This window comes from Sapajus apella, unplaced genomic scaffold (assembly GCF_009761245.1).
Source record: "Sapajus apella isolate SASKATOON/1434 unplaced genomic scaffold, GSC_monkey_1.0 scaffold7, whole genome shotgun sequence".
In the NCBI taxonomy this organism is placed as follows: Eukaryota; Metazoa; Chordata; class Mammalia; order Primates; family Cebidae; genus Sapajus; species Sapajus apella.
The window spans coordinates 19,769,515-19,782,838 of NW_022436947.1; the positions used below are offsets into that span (position 1 = coordinate 19,769,515).

The 13,324-nt window shown below is 35.7% G+C and overlaps 1 protein-coding gene across 7 annotated transcripts in view; it reads left to right on the top strand.

The window, feature by feature from the left end:
• FAM3C (FAM3 metabolism regulating signaling molecule C) overlaps positions 1-10,497 on the top strand; it is a 48,210-nt gene extending 37,713 nt beyond the window's left edge. For all 7 annotated transcript variants that reach the window (XM_032276164.1, XM_032276169.1, XM_032276167.1 and 4 more), the window contains exons 9-10: positions 8,088-8,214; positions 8,802-10,497. In XM_032276164.1, coding sequence (XP_032132055.1) covers positions 8,088-8,214; positions 8,802-8,891 — 217 coding nt within the window. In that variant the 3' untranslated portion in view covers positions 8,892-10,497. The remainder of the gene's footprint in view (positions 1-8,087; positions 8,215-8,801) is intronic.
• The last annotated feature ends 2,827 nt before the right edge of the window (positions 10,498-13,324 follow it).

The window sequence follows — 13,324 nt, forward strand, 5'->3', positions numbered from 1 at the left end:
AATATTCTTCACTAGATGGACTCACCTTTATTTAAAAGTTTCCTTATTATTATGTCATTAGGGTAAATTTCTAGAAATGGAGTTAATTGTCAAAGATACAAGTGTGCTGAATTTTAAATAAGTTTAATAAGTAGTAGTTTTATAACTTTTTCCTAAAATAGTATATGTTGTACACATTTGGAAAACATTTGGAAAGCAAAAGAAGAGGCCAAGTTTCAATCTGTCTCACTGTGCAGCAGTAACCATTGATGGTGTTCTAGTTTCCATTCCAGATGACTTAACACACTTCTTTTTTTTTCATTTTAAATATTTAGAATGATAGTATTTATAGCACATCTCTTCACTTATGTGGTGAATATTTCCCCTTATTATTAAATATTCTTTATAAAAAATTGTTTGTCTGCCTAGTCTGGTTTTTTAAATGTCATGATTTATAGCCTGTTTAATGGGTTGCCTGTTGCTGGACTCAGGCTGGTTCTAATTTTTGTACTTAGCCAAATATACCATCTTAAAGTGGAAATGATCAATTAAAGGATTTGCATGTTTTTAAAAATGGATTTTTAAAATTTTTTTCCCAATGTTTTTTGCAGAAGTTCCATGCCACCAATTCTTAATATTTTTAAGTTTCATTTCTAAGAGTTTGAAAAGATATTTTCTTTTAATTTTGTTGGTTTAGGTTGCTTTTTGAATTTTAGAAGTTTAGACTAATGCCTATATAGTCAATTCTGTGTATTTTTCTATGAGTCTCATCTACTTTTATACTTGAGAAGTATTTTTCCATCTCGATTAGATATTTAGTAGATTTTCTTTTCCAGTGATTTTGCTGTTTTCATGTATTTTTAAAAATCCATTTGTAATTTCCCCATGACACACAGTGCCTGTGTTCTTATGTAGATTTGGCTTTATCTCTGGAATTTCTGTTCTGTTCCTTTCACTTGACCTATTTATCTCTGTTCCAGAAAGACACTATTTCAATTATTTTAAAATTGTTTTATAAAAGTAATTGTACTTTATGCCTCTGGTTGAGATTAAATCCCCTTTAATATTCTTCTTTCTAGAAAAAATAAATTTTTCTCTGACTTTTGTTAAGATGACTAATCAAGAATAAGAAACATCCTTTATAAATTTTAATTGACAGAAAATCTTAATACTACAAGATTTATACAGAAATATGCTATGTCTTTTTATGTATTGATTTTTATAAATGTATTATTTTATATCTATATTATCACAGATTTGCATGAAGAAAACAGTTCTACTTTATAAATGGTTGTAAACTGAAGTAATTTCATTGACATTGTGCATTTTATCTGGTTCAACTAAGAATATATTAAATCCATAAATTGAAGGCTAGCATAAAATTTACCTATTCAAGCATTTTCATCTACCTATATAGAATGAAACAGGATGTAATTAGGCTCTCATTATCAAAAAACAGGTAATTTGCTATTTGCTTTTACTGAGAGAATAGGCTATTACATGCTAAATTTGAGGTTTTTAACTCTAAAAAGAAAAGTCCCCATTTTTCTGAATTGACAAATATGACCTCTATTTTTCACCAGATTATTTTGTTATACCTGATGGGAATCAGAATTGTTTCCTTGATCTGCTAACATGCTAATAATAAACTGTAAGAACTAGGAACACAACTAAGAACTAGGGCGGGAATGATGTTTACTCTTTTACAGCTATTTTTTGGTGCCCATTAAATACACTGGAAGCAACATTGAAAGAGTTCAACCTCTAGAGCAAAAGTAAAAATCCAAACTTTCTTTACATTTGGTCACTTGGTCAATATATGATTTATCTTCTGCGTTTTTAAATGAATTGGGTTGTATGAGTTTGGGGCACATGAATTTATATTTCAGAGATTTCCTTTTCCTAAATACTGGTAAAAAGGAATTGTAAATGTCGTATCTTTTATATTGAAATGGACAAACCTTATGAAGTCTACATCTATTAAATATATTTTAAAAACCTTTTATCTTGACAGGTGTCTGATTGTGGCACATTTGCAGTGATTTACCAGTTGTGCTATACCCTCTCTTATATATGAATATAAATTCTGCTTATTGCTGCTGATGTGTTATGGCTTTTCCTTATTTAAGGCCATTGAATTTTACCTTATTTTCTTCTAGTTAATGCCCAAGAATGTTAAGTATGTAAACTGAATGTCCCTGCTCTTTCCAAGAGAGAAAGTTGGGTGGCATGTTGTCCAGAGAAAGGAGGACCCAGCTGTCTCTGATCCTAGTTTCTCCCAATCATGATGAGCCTGCTGTAAAGTGCTGTGAACTTCAGCATATTGACTAGGACTGATCTCTATCACATCGTTTCCCGGAGTGTGTTTGGTAGAACCCCAGTCCTTTACAAGTACATGCAATGGTCAAAGAAGTTGGAGGACTGTGCCTTGTATTTTGCCCCTCTTCGGGATTTACAGTGAAAGGCTCTGAAGTTCTGCCCTAAGGAAACCTCATTCCCTGTGTTAATCATGGTGTTTCTTGATTCTGTGAAGCCCATTTATAAAACAAGATAGAGAAAAACTTACATCTAAGAAAACTTATGCTTGAGGGAATGTAGTTCTCTAATGATGCCTACCTTCCTCCCTGACCCTCACTAAAATAAGTTTTTCTTTGTTTATAAAGTATATAGTGGCTTAAATGAGCAAGCTAAACTTGGCAATTGTATTTTTCCTTTTAGAGAGAATACTCTGACATGTTATGCCTAAGTATAGGGTTTCAATATGAATGTCTTAGAGTAAGAAGGGATCTTATAAAGGTCATCTAAAGCAGCATTGGAGCCTGGGCAAGATTTCCTTGTTCTCTTTGAATACCTTTGCTTAACCCCCTACTGACTAAATGTGCCAGTACCCTTTCATTTCTCCATTTGAAATAGATTGAAACAAAATAGTCACAAGACAATGTCATGTTCTCAGAGTAGTCTCCCTCTAAATTCTGCATGATGTTCTTTAATTTGGATAGATGAAACAACAAAACAGTAGGTGTATTCCCGAAATCATTTGATACTTCAAGTATTTGAAGCTAATTGGTATTTTTCTTTTAGTTTTCTCTTTTTCAGGTTTAATACACAGACTCTTTTCACTTTTTATCATGTTTAGTTTCTAATTTGTTTAATCCTCCTGGCCATATTTCTTAGGCATTCTCTAGTTGATTATTGTCTCTCTTAAAACGAGTGCATCAAATCAAACACAGAGTTCCAGATGTGGTCTGGCCAGTACAAGGTACAATGCAGATGCTAGCTTACCATGTTGTAGAGATTACATTTCTTTGATTATTCATGCAGACTAGAATTGTATTAGCTTCCTTTAAACAGTCACATCACATTTTTGGCTTGTGAGTTTTTGGTCAAGTTAAATTCTCAGATCTTTTTATTTGATCTCGGGCTTTTTTTCTTTTTTCTGCAAACCACTGTCAAATCAGGTCTTTCTCTTCATTCAGAACTTGACTTTGTTTAATCTAAATGAGGGCCTTTATTTTCATTTATCCTTGTTAAATTTAATTTTGCTGATTTAGGCCCACTTGGTCTCGATTCTGACATTTGTCCTGTGAGGTTTCCATGATCCAGGCTTTGTACTCTCTCCAAAGTCATGCTTATGTCTAAATATAAGTCATTGATAAAAGTGTTTACCAAGGGTGGTATGCCACCCTGCTAGAGGCTTCCTCCAAAGGATGCATCTGTTAATCAGCTGCAGAAACTACTTTTCAAACAGCTGCCAGTGTACCTTAACAGGCATACCATCCAGTTGCTTTTTCATTATTTTATTCTTACAGATTATTTTCTGAGACTATCAGATGCCCACTTGAAATTCATGGACTATGCTAATTACAGTACCCTGATCTACTGCCTGAAAGCCTCTTCAAAAGCTGAAATAGTTGAGATGACGCTAACTTGGCTTTACTTATTTTCTTCTCCTTCCCACTAGTTCCCCTTTCTTTCCTTACTGCCTTTTAATCCTCATAGGATCTTCTTGTCATCCCTTCAAAGATTTTGGTAGGAATTCACATTATTGGGCCTAATTTCTAAAATTTTCCTTTTTTGAAAACTGGGATATTTTACTTTTAATGTATTAGCATCCCCCATTTTCCATGATGCTTCTAAAATAACTGACACCACCTTGAAGATTATGTCAACAAGTTCCTTTACAATCTAGAAGTGTGGAGGCGGAGAGAGGTTCACAGGACTGGAGGCCTCAATTTACTTTAGAGCACGTGTATGGACTTCTTGAGCTACTATTCCCTTTTTATGTTGATCAAAGAATGTTTGCCTCCCTGGAAAAAATAGTCATGCTTTGATCTGATGATATATCATTTTCATGAAGCAGTGGGTTCCTTTGTTATTCACACTTAGTAGCAAAAGCTATTTCTGTGGCTTTTAATAATTTTATGAATTTCATCTCATTCTGAGCACGACAGGTCTTCCCTGGTAGTAGTAGTAAAAATATTGTCATTAGTAATATGGTTTGTTCTGTAATTTTGCACACTTCATTTCTTAAGTTTGAGCCCATCATAAAACATTCCTTATGGTAGCACTAATTTAGAAACTATGCTCCATTTTTTTCTGGGAGTGTTAGCAATTATATAGTGAAAATTATCGAGTTTTTCTGTTGTTTTTAAAGAGTTGTGTTCCTTCATAGAAATGTCTAATCTGAACTTTCTATAATGTGTTCTTTTTAAAATCTAGGCTGGGTCACCATTTATGCCATAAATCATTAGCATTTCTTATTCTTCAGTGGCCTAAGGTAATATGGTGATTTCTGACACTTCTTCCCAGCTTGTTCTTCCCTATTAATTAGAAGTGAGCCCATAATATTGTCCTTGTTGCTTTCTGTGCTTCCAGAAAGGCAGCATTGGCTTGGTTTGATGGTGCGACTGTAGGACTGTCAGATGTGCCTTCTTTCCAGCAAGGATTGAGGCAGACTCCTGTGTCTAGTTCCTACTTCCTCCCTTTTCTACTTTAGATTGCCTCAGAGCAACGTTAGGTTGTTTTATAGTGAAACTTGATACCTTTCTCTGTCCCCGTTTATCGCAGGATAATTTCTGTTCATTTTGAAGAAAAATCTTCACTAAAATAATTCATTTGACATAAATTTTTAAGAACTCAGCAAGTTAAGACCATTAGTAAGGATTGAAATATATGTAACAAACTCAGGGTGCTCCTATGTAGAATAAAAAGCTTGTATATCTAACCTTTATGCTATATAAAAACATATTTGCTGCCCTGGCTTTTAAAAAAAGGGGGCATTTTGACATTTCCTGTATATTCACTGTACTGTTCAAAATACTGGCTATGTTACATGATTTTAAACTTTTGAAATACAAAGGTTTTCTTTACTTAAATAGAAGGTATCTAAAAATAATAATAAAATAATCCACCAAACTCTACATAGGCAGATCAGAAAGTGTTAGAAGTCATTGACAGAGTCATCTTGTTATAAAACTATAGTTAAATATAAACAGGGCTATGTGTCAGGCATCCCCCAAATCACCCCCAGTTTTGATAGTTCTCCAGTAGGTCTCAGGGCTATGATTTGTTAAAGCAAAAATATGCAAAGCAAAAGCAGCAAAGGGAAAAGTTTCATGGGACAAAGTCTAGAGGGAACCAGGAGTCTTCTCCCAAGTGGAGTCAAACAGGACATGCTTAATTCTTCCAGTAACCAATTAGGACAACACATGGGAAATATCTACAAGGAAGCTTATTAGGGACTCATTGCCCAGGTATGGTATTAGGGGCTGATTGTGTAGGCACCCTCTGCCCAACCTGTTGCAAAATACCAGACTCCCAGAGAAAAAAACAAGTGTTCAACATAAATTTCATTGTTTTGCCCACTATTTAGACACAGTGAACCATCCTTACCAGTTTTGAAAATGATAGGAGCCCTCCCCAAATTCAAGTGGCCAGATGCCAGTCAAGGGTCAGCCTTGCTAGTAGGCCTTTCCAAGCTCAGGCCTGCTATGTTAATACGTGTCTGCACAGGATCTCAGTATCTTCTAATGGAAAAACAAGGAGAAAGGTTAATGGAGTGAAAACATAAAGCTCAGTCTAAGTTGCCCCCAGATCTCTAGCTAAATAAGCTTGGTTTATTCATACAGATCATAATGATCACTTTTGAAATTCAGAAGCACAAAAATAAGAATGCCTGCCTGCCCTTCAACATATTTCTTAGTTGTTGCAAAATTCTTGGATAAGATTTTCCTTTTTGCAGCAGGCTAGGCCTGCATTTAGATAACCTCTTACTGTACAGGAAGTTTTTCCTGTATAAAGCGATCTCATATCATTTGTGAACTTCACATCCATTATTTCAGCTGTTTATGAGTAGGCCTAAATGCCTATGAGGTGTCAATTCATAATTTTTTGATATGTAAATGTGAATGGAACCCCCCCAAAGCCTCTCTGCAGGAGGCAGTCCACTTAGCTGACAACTGAGACTACTGCCTTGTGCTCTGCATATTTCAATACTGTTTATTGTTACAGCAGCAAAACTTATCACTAGCGCAGATGATGCAAGTGTAGATTTCTGTAGGTAGTTAGAAATAGAATATTTGAATAAACTATGCAAGTGGAATTTGACAGTCTTTTAGATCCATGGTATCCTAATAGCATTTGGAAACAAGAAGACAAGATACAGGTGATAATTTTGGGGCATTTCCCTCTAGCATAAAAGTTGCTTAGCAGGTGAGCAAACAAGTGAAAAGTGATGGATAATTCATGTAAGGGTGGGCACAGGAAACAAAGCTACAGAGGATCTGTGGAGGGAAAGCCAGTGCAAATGCACAGTTTTCATGTGAAAGCCTCACAGTCTTCACAGAGGCTGAGATTGGTTCTTTTGCACAGTCATTTCACTTCTTTTTAGTTCACTTGGCTATAATGTACTGCTTTATATAGGAGGTGAATCTGAAAGGCTAAATACTTCACAGGCTGTGGCTTATTTTCTTGCTGATTCTAGTGAACTTCCTCCAGGTGGACAGCACTGCCCAGGCTGTGGTCGTCAGAACAGCTTCACTGCCTCTACAGATGTGGTTGGCATCAATCATGAAAGTTTAATGATATGCGTAGTTCTTTCCTGTTTCATGAAGCTTTTTTTTTTTTTTTTAAAAAAAAAACATGAGTATCCCTTTTTCTTTAGTTAAATGAGAACTGTTCTATGTAGTGTTTCTTTCACTAAGATATTAAAGGAGCTAACTGATACTAGCATCAGATGTGTGAAAGAATAATGTAGAATGAGTAAGTGCCTTCCTCACTGACTTTCCTGCTTTCTGCAAATATAAAACTTGCCTTACCTCAGGTTTTAGCAGAACAGACCTCTCTAAGTGACCTATTAGAAATATCTTTTTGGCAATATATAGGACTCAATGCCAAATATGTGCCCAAGTAGCCCTTAGTTAACTTTTTGTTTTTGTTTTTGTTTTTGTTTTGTTTGTTTTTTTCAGCTCTACAGCTAGCATTTATCTACTAAGTTTCTTTTTCCGTTAAAGGAGAGAGAAAATCATTGAACGTTAGGATGATCACTTACATAAAATTTTTTAGTAACATCTTTCAGTTAGTAGTTTCCCTAGTTGTTGACTTTTGCCACTGCTCCTCCTCCTGCAAGTAGGCATTTAGCTGCTGTGTGGTTAATCATTTCATTTTTATTAAGTAACCACTTGGCAGTTATCACTGAAATACAATTTATATCCCTGTTCTCAAAATTCATTTTCTTTTAGATAAAACATAGTGTTAGAAACACACAGATTTTTGCCAGCATTTACCTTTATTCCTTTCAAATGCAATTTACAGAGGATTTAGTGGAGATTCAATAATTTAATAAAAATATTGGTGGCTTAAGACCTTGGGTTAGCCTGAGTAGGCATCTACTAACTGTGGTATCCCTCGTATCCCTTATGTATTTGATGAGTGTAATTTAACAAGTTAAATGAAGGTGAATTGTTGTTGTTAAATAAAAACCTAACAGGTACTTGTTCTGTTATTTAAAGTCTCATTTTGCCTCATGTTATGTGTTAATATCCTAGTGAATCAGTGTTAGCATATAGTACTCTCTGTTTATTGTTGTATTCTTCCTCTCCCTCTTCAAGACTCAATGATGAGGCACGACGGCTCATTGCTGAATTGGGGAGCACATCCATTACTAATCTTGGTTTTAGAGACAACTGGGTCTTCTGTGGTGGGAAGGGCATTAAGACAAAAAGCCCTTTTGAACAGGTTAGTATCTTAGACTCTCAGAAATAACAAAAACGAAGTGTGTGAAATCTTACGTACATATTCCCATCCTAGCTATTTGAAAATTAGATAAAGCAAATAGTAATATGATCATATATTTGCCACAAATTCTTGGTAATCAGTTATTTGAAATAACCATCATACTTTTAAATTTCAAAACTTAAAAATTCTGCACAGGAATGTTTTTTTCCTACATGACAATGCATTGGAATAGGATTGCCTATCTTAGGCCTTTTAGGAAGCTTTAGTTATTAAAGATTTTAACTGAACTTTGGATGTTAGAATCAGTTAAGTTTGGAAATAATCTAGAACTTAGTAGAATGTAAATGTTAGGTTTTGACTAGCAAATAATCCTTTAAAAGCATCTGTAGTGTCTTATTCTTTCAGCTGTTATTTGAGGGTCTGCCTGTGTGTGATACAGCCTGAGGGTCACTCATTTAATATCTTGAACAGTAATTTATATGAACTCATTGACTTGAGTATTACTGAAATGAGAATGTGTAAAATGTTACTGCAAATTAGTTCACAAAGGTTTTTTTAAACTGTATGCTATTACTGTGTTCCAATAGCACATAAAGAACAATAAGGACACAAACAAATATGAAGGATGGCCTGAAGTTGTAGAAATGGAAGGATGCATCCCGCAGAAGCAAGATTAATGGAAATATGGAGAGAATTGAAGAAAGCGCACTTTCACTATTAATGGGAGAGCTATAAAGGGGAAAGCTATGTGTAAATATTTTAAGAGCATGCAGCCATCTTGGTGTGTGCATGAGTATTGTCTCTTTTGATATCAGGATTATTTATTGCTAACATAAATAGATAGCATTGTAAATAGTCATCACAATGATCAAATCACTGAACCATGTCTCAGCACATTTCCTTAAAAGTACAATTTTTAGACTGCTATGGTAATACATACTTTAATTCTAAAATCATACCCAATGTGTAACTGAACAGATTGTGCAAAATATATTGATATATATACTAGTTGCTGTGAAAATATCATGGAATAATATGGATTTTAGGGCGGGTACTTTATTTTCTATTACACCTCTATATATTGCCTTGTGATGACATTATCTTTTAAATTAAAAAGAGATTTGGCTAGTTGTGTGTACAGTGTTACTTTACAGTCCAACTCTCCTGATGTACCTCTTTTTGTGGTCTTTTTCTTTCCTTCCCAAGAAACTGAGAAATGTTTAATATGAAAGCATACATCGGATATGTGAAAAGCACAACAAAATTCTTTTTTAATGTATACAGTAAAAAAGGAAATATGTAAATGCAGATGGCATTTAGGACCACAACTTGCCGGATTTGTGTTAGCTGTGGGAATAACTTGATTTTATATAAGCTATTTAGAGTAAGGCTGGAGGTGGCAGCTTCACTGAACTGGAGAACCAGGCCAAGTCCTCTCCCCAATCTAATTAGGTCATTCAGGACAGTTAAGTCAGTATATTTAGAGCAATACTAGCATATGTTTTTCTTAATTGTTATCAGCATTGACTAAGTGGTTTGGAAGGAGGCATGCTTTAATATCACAGTAATTTTGATTTGTAAACCAAGAAATTAATCCTGTGTTTATCTTACTTCATAATAGCAGTTATTGCCTGAAGCCATAGTGGCATATTTACAGAAGTTCTTATTACCGGGTGGACTGATAACATTTAAAAAATAATTGTATTTGACCCCAAATGACTTTATACTCAATCCTACATAAAAATATAGAAGATCTAACATTTTTGTTACCTTCAGATGTTCACTAAATAACTCAAGTTTTTAAGCAGAATTTTTCAGGGCATTAAATATATGTTGTGTATGAAGTATCTCAAACTGGAACAAATTTAGTGGTTAAACTGCCATTCACAATATAAGGCAGCATTTAAATTTTGAACCTGAATTTTAGGTAGGTTGTATAAAAAAACCTAAAAGCAGTATCTGTTACTTAGCTGTAAACCAAGTTGGAAGCTATTCGGATATTTCTTAATTATTACTGAACTTTGGAGTACTGTTTCTTCCTTTAAATTGAATGTAATTCATGAATAAATGCACCTTATATGTTTAAACAATTTTTGTATACTTGGGATTTTTGGTGCTTATATGTTTAAATCACCTTCAGCATGTGTATTTTGACATTTAAAATACTTCCCCACAATTCTGTAAATTAAAAGAATAGTTATTTTACAGTTCTGGGGATTGTGAAATAAATATTGCATTTTTTAAAAATAATGAAAATAAATACTCTTGGTTTTGCTTTGTGAATTTTTTTTTTTTTTGTATTATCTGGCAAAGTAATATACTTAAAGAACTTCACAAAAACAAAGTTTTTCAGGCATTTATTATACTGCCTAACATGGAAAAATATATATTGATTTGGTTAAAGACGGTAATATCCTTAATGTATCTTAACATGTAAGAAGTTAAGTATCTAGATGGCAGGAAAAGCCCTTTCATTAAGACTGTAAAAGGATGGCTTTTCCAGATCTATCAAATGTCAAAAGAAGACAAAGTTTGGTTGTGTAACTGGTGCAGTTTTGCTTTTGTCTCAGTTCAATCTCATGTAGGTTGTGCCAATTTAACTTTGAAAGCAATACTTTTATACTACATTTTCAGATTTCTTTAAAATATGCTTTAGATGTGAAACAATGCTCATTTAATGTTAATAATTTTCTTTATTAAAATCAAATTAACATTGACATAGTATTTGAAATGGTGCTTAAGGGCTTATCGATGCGTATTTTTTATTTGTAATCCAATACTGTCCCAGAATAAGTGTATTGTAGTATGAGTGTTAAACAAGAGAAAGCAGGAAAATAAGTGGTATTTGGGAAATTAAAGAAAAATTGAACCAGAATCTTTATAGTCCTGAATTTAATTGGATTAATGTGAAATTTATCATTGCTCTTTCTTAAACTCCTGACCTCAGGTGATCCACCCACATCAGCCTCCCAGAGTGCTAGGATTACAGGCGTGAGCCACCGCGCCTGAATCATTGTTCTTTCTATATTGGACTTGTTTTTAAGTGAATCACCTATTTTATCATTTTATGACAGATAAAAGCTCAGTTCATTTAGCCTGTATTGCACTCTATACTTTAAAAATTTACGCGAATTATAAATAACTTGACCAAAAAAATTATTTGGTCAACAAACTCCTTTAATTGAATGCAAAATGTGCCATGTTCAGTTAGTAGAGCAATTAAAAGTGGAAATTGATTAAGAATACTTTTTCAAGTGAATATGGGAGCGAGAAATGGTGTGGATTAGGGAGAAGATTGCCACTTATACCTCTTTAATTACTTCAACCTCTTGTACAACAATAAATCTATGTAAATTTAGAGCTATAGAATAAAGTAACAGATTGCATCTTTGCATTCCTCAAAAGGATTCTTTGTCTCTTTTCAGAATGAGTTTTCTACCATATACTGGATTTTTGATGATTATGTGCTGTAACTAGTTAATTTATATTTATCTCAAAACTCCCTCAATTTAAGCCTTTTTTTTTTCCCTCTGCTTGTGCCTTACTGCGATCCCTTTTATTGAGTTTTCAGTCAAATCAAAGGCTAGTTGGAGTGAAAAGCAGGCCTGGCCAAGAAGTGTCAGTCATTTGTTGCTAGACAGCATGAAGAGAGCATCAAGAGGTTGGTGCAGGCAGCATGGTAAAAGCCCTCCAGGGAATTTAAGAGGTTCTTCAGCCATCAAAACCTTCCTCCTGGCCAGTGAGGGGTTAGAGACCTTGAGGGCAGCTGTACTGGGGAAACACTTTGGACAGTTGGATGTCTCTTCTGTGAGTGGTCAGAAAGGAAAAGGGACTGGGCAGTTCTCAGGTTAAAGACAGAAGAGATATTTCTCTTGGGCTTGTCCTATGGCAGTTTATGAACAAACTTAACAAGGGGAAGACAGTCTTCTCAGTACAGCTAGTTCACAGGTACAACTTTGTTGCCATTATTAACCTCACCATTCAGCTCTGCTTCAGTTATGCCAACCACTGGGGTGCATTTAATGTTGAAAGAGCAAGCTGAGGCTACATTGATAAAAGATATTCCCTTTTGTCAGGAAAAATTATAACCTGCAAACTTGCAATGTTCCATATTGTCAGCCCATATTTCTTTCACTTGATAAGGAAAGAGAAAAGGGGCTGTAAAACCTTTAAAGAGGAGAAAATTCTATAGCGGGCAGTGTGGTACAGTGGTTAAGAGTGCGGATTGGGGGTGAAACCAAGATGGCCGAATAGGAACAGCTCCGGAGTGCAGATGCCAGCAAAAACAGCACAGAAGGTGAGTGCTCACGGCATTTCCAAACAAATTCTCACTGCCCACAGACCAGGAGATTCCGGGGCTGAAAAGCTCCATGAGTTTTCAGTGCGGAGGTTTCAGCCCATGCCGGGTTGGCACACACAAACTCAAACAAGTCTGGGTGGCCATTTCAACTGGTGCCTGGAATACCAGAGAGACAGCCGCACATTCAACTGAAAGGGAGGGGGCTGAAATAGGGACCCAGGTGATCTGGCTCGGTGGGTACCACCCCCACAAAACAAGCAACCTGAAATGCCTTGGATTGAGAGTTTCACAGAAAGTGCAGTTGGACCCAAGACAGTCCAGCTCGGTGTGGGGAAGGGCATCCTCCACAACCGAGGCAGTCCACCACTACCGAGGCAGTTCACAGAGCACCTGGGCAAAGCCTGTGGCAGCTCAGCAATACCTCTGCTGGCAGACTGTGACTAGACTACTCCTTGTGGGGCAAGGCATCTATGAAAAAAGGCAGCAGCATGACAGGAACTTAGAAATAAAGCCGAACTTCCTAGGACAGAGCACCTGGGAAGAGGTGGTTATGAGTTCAGCTGCAGCAGACTTAAAGGTACCTGCCCAGCAGCTCTGCATGGAATAATGGAGCTCCCAGCACAGCACCTGAGCTCCTATTAGGGACAGACCGTCTTCTCAAGCAACTTCCTGAGCCCTGTATACCCAAAGAGACACCTCACAAAGGAGAGCTGAGGCCAACATCTGGCAGGTACCCTTCTGGGACAAGGATAAGAGAGGAAAAAACCATGGCAACCCTTACTGTTCTGCAGCCCCCGTGGGTGATCCCCA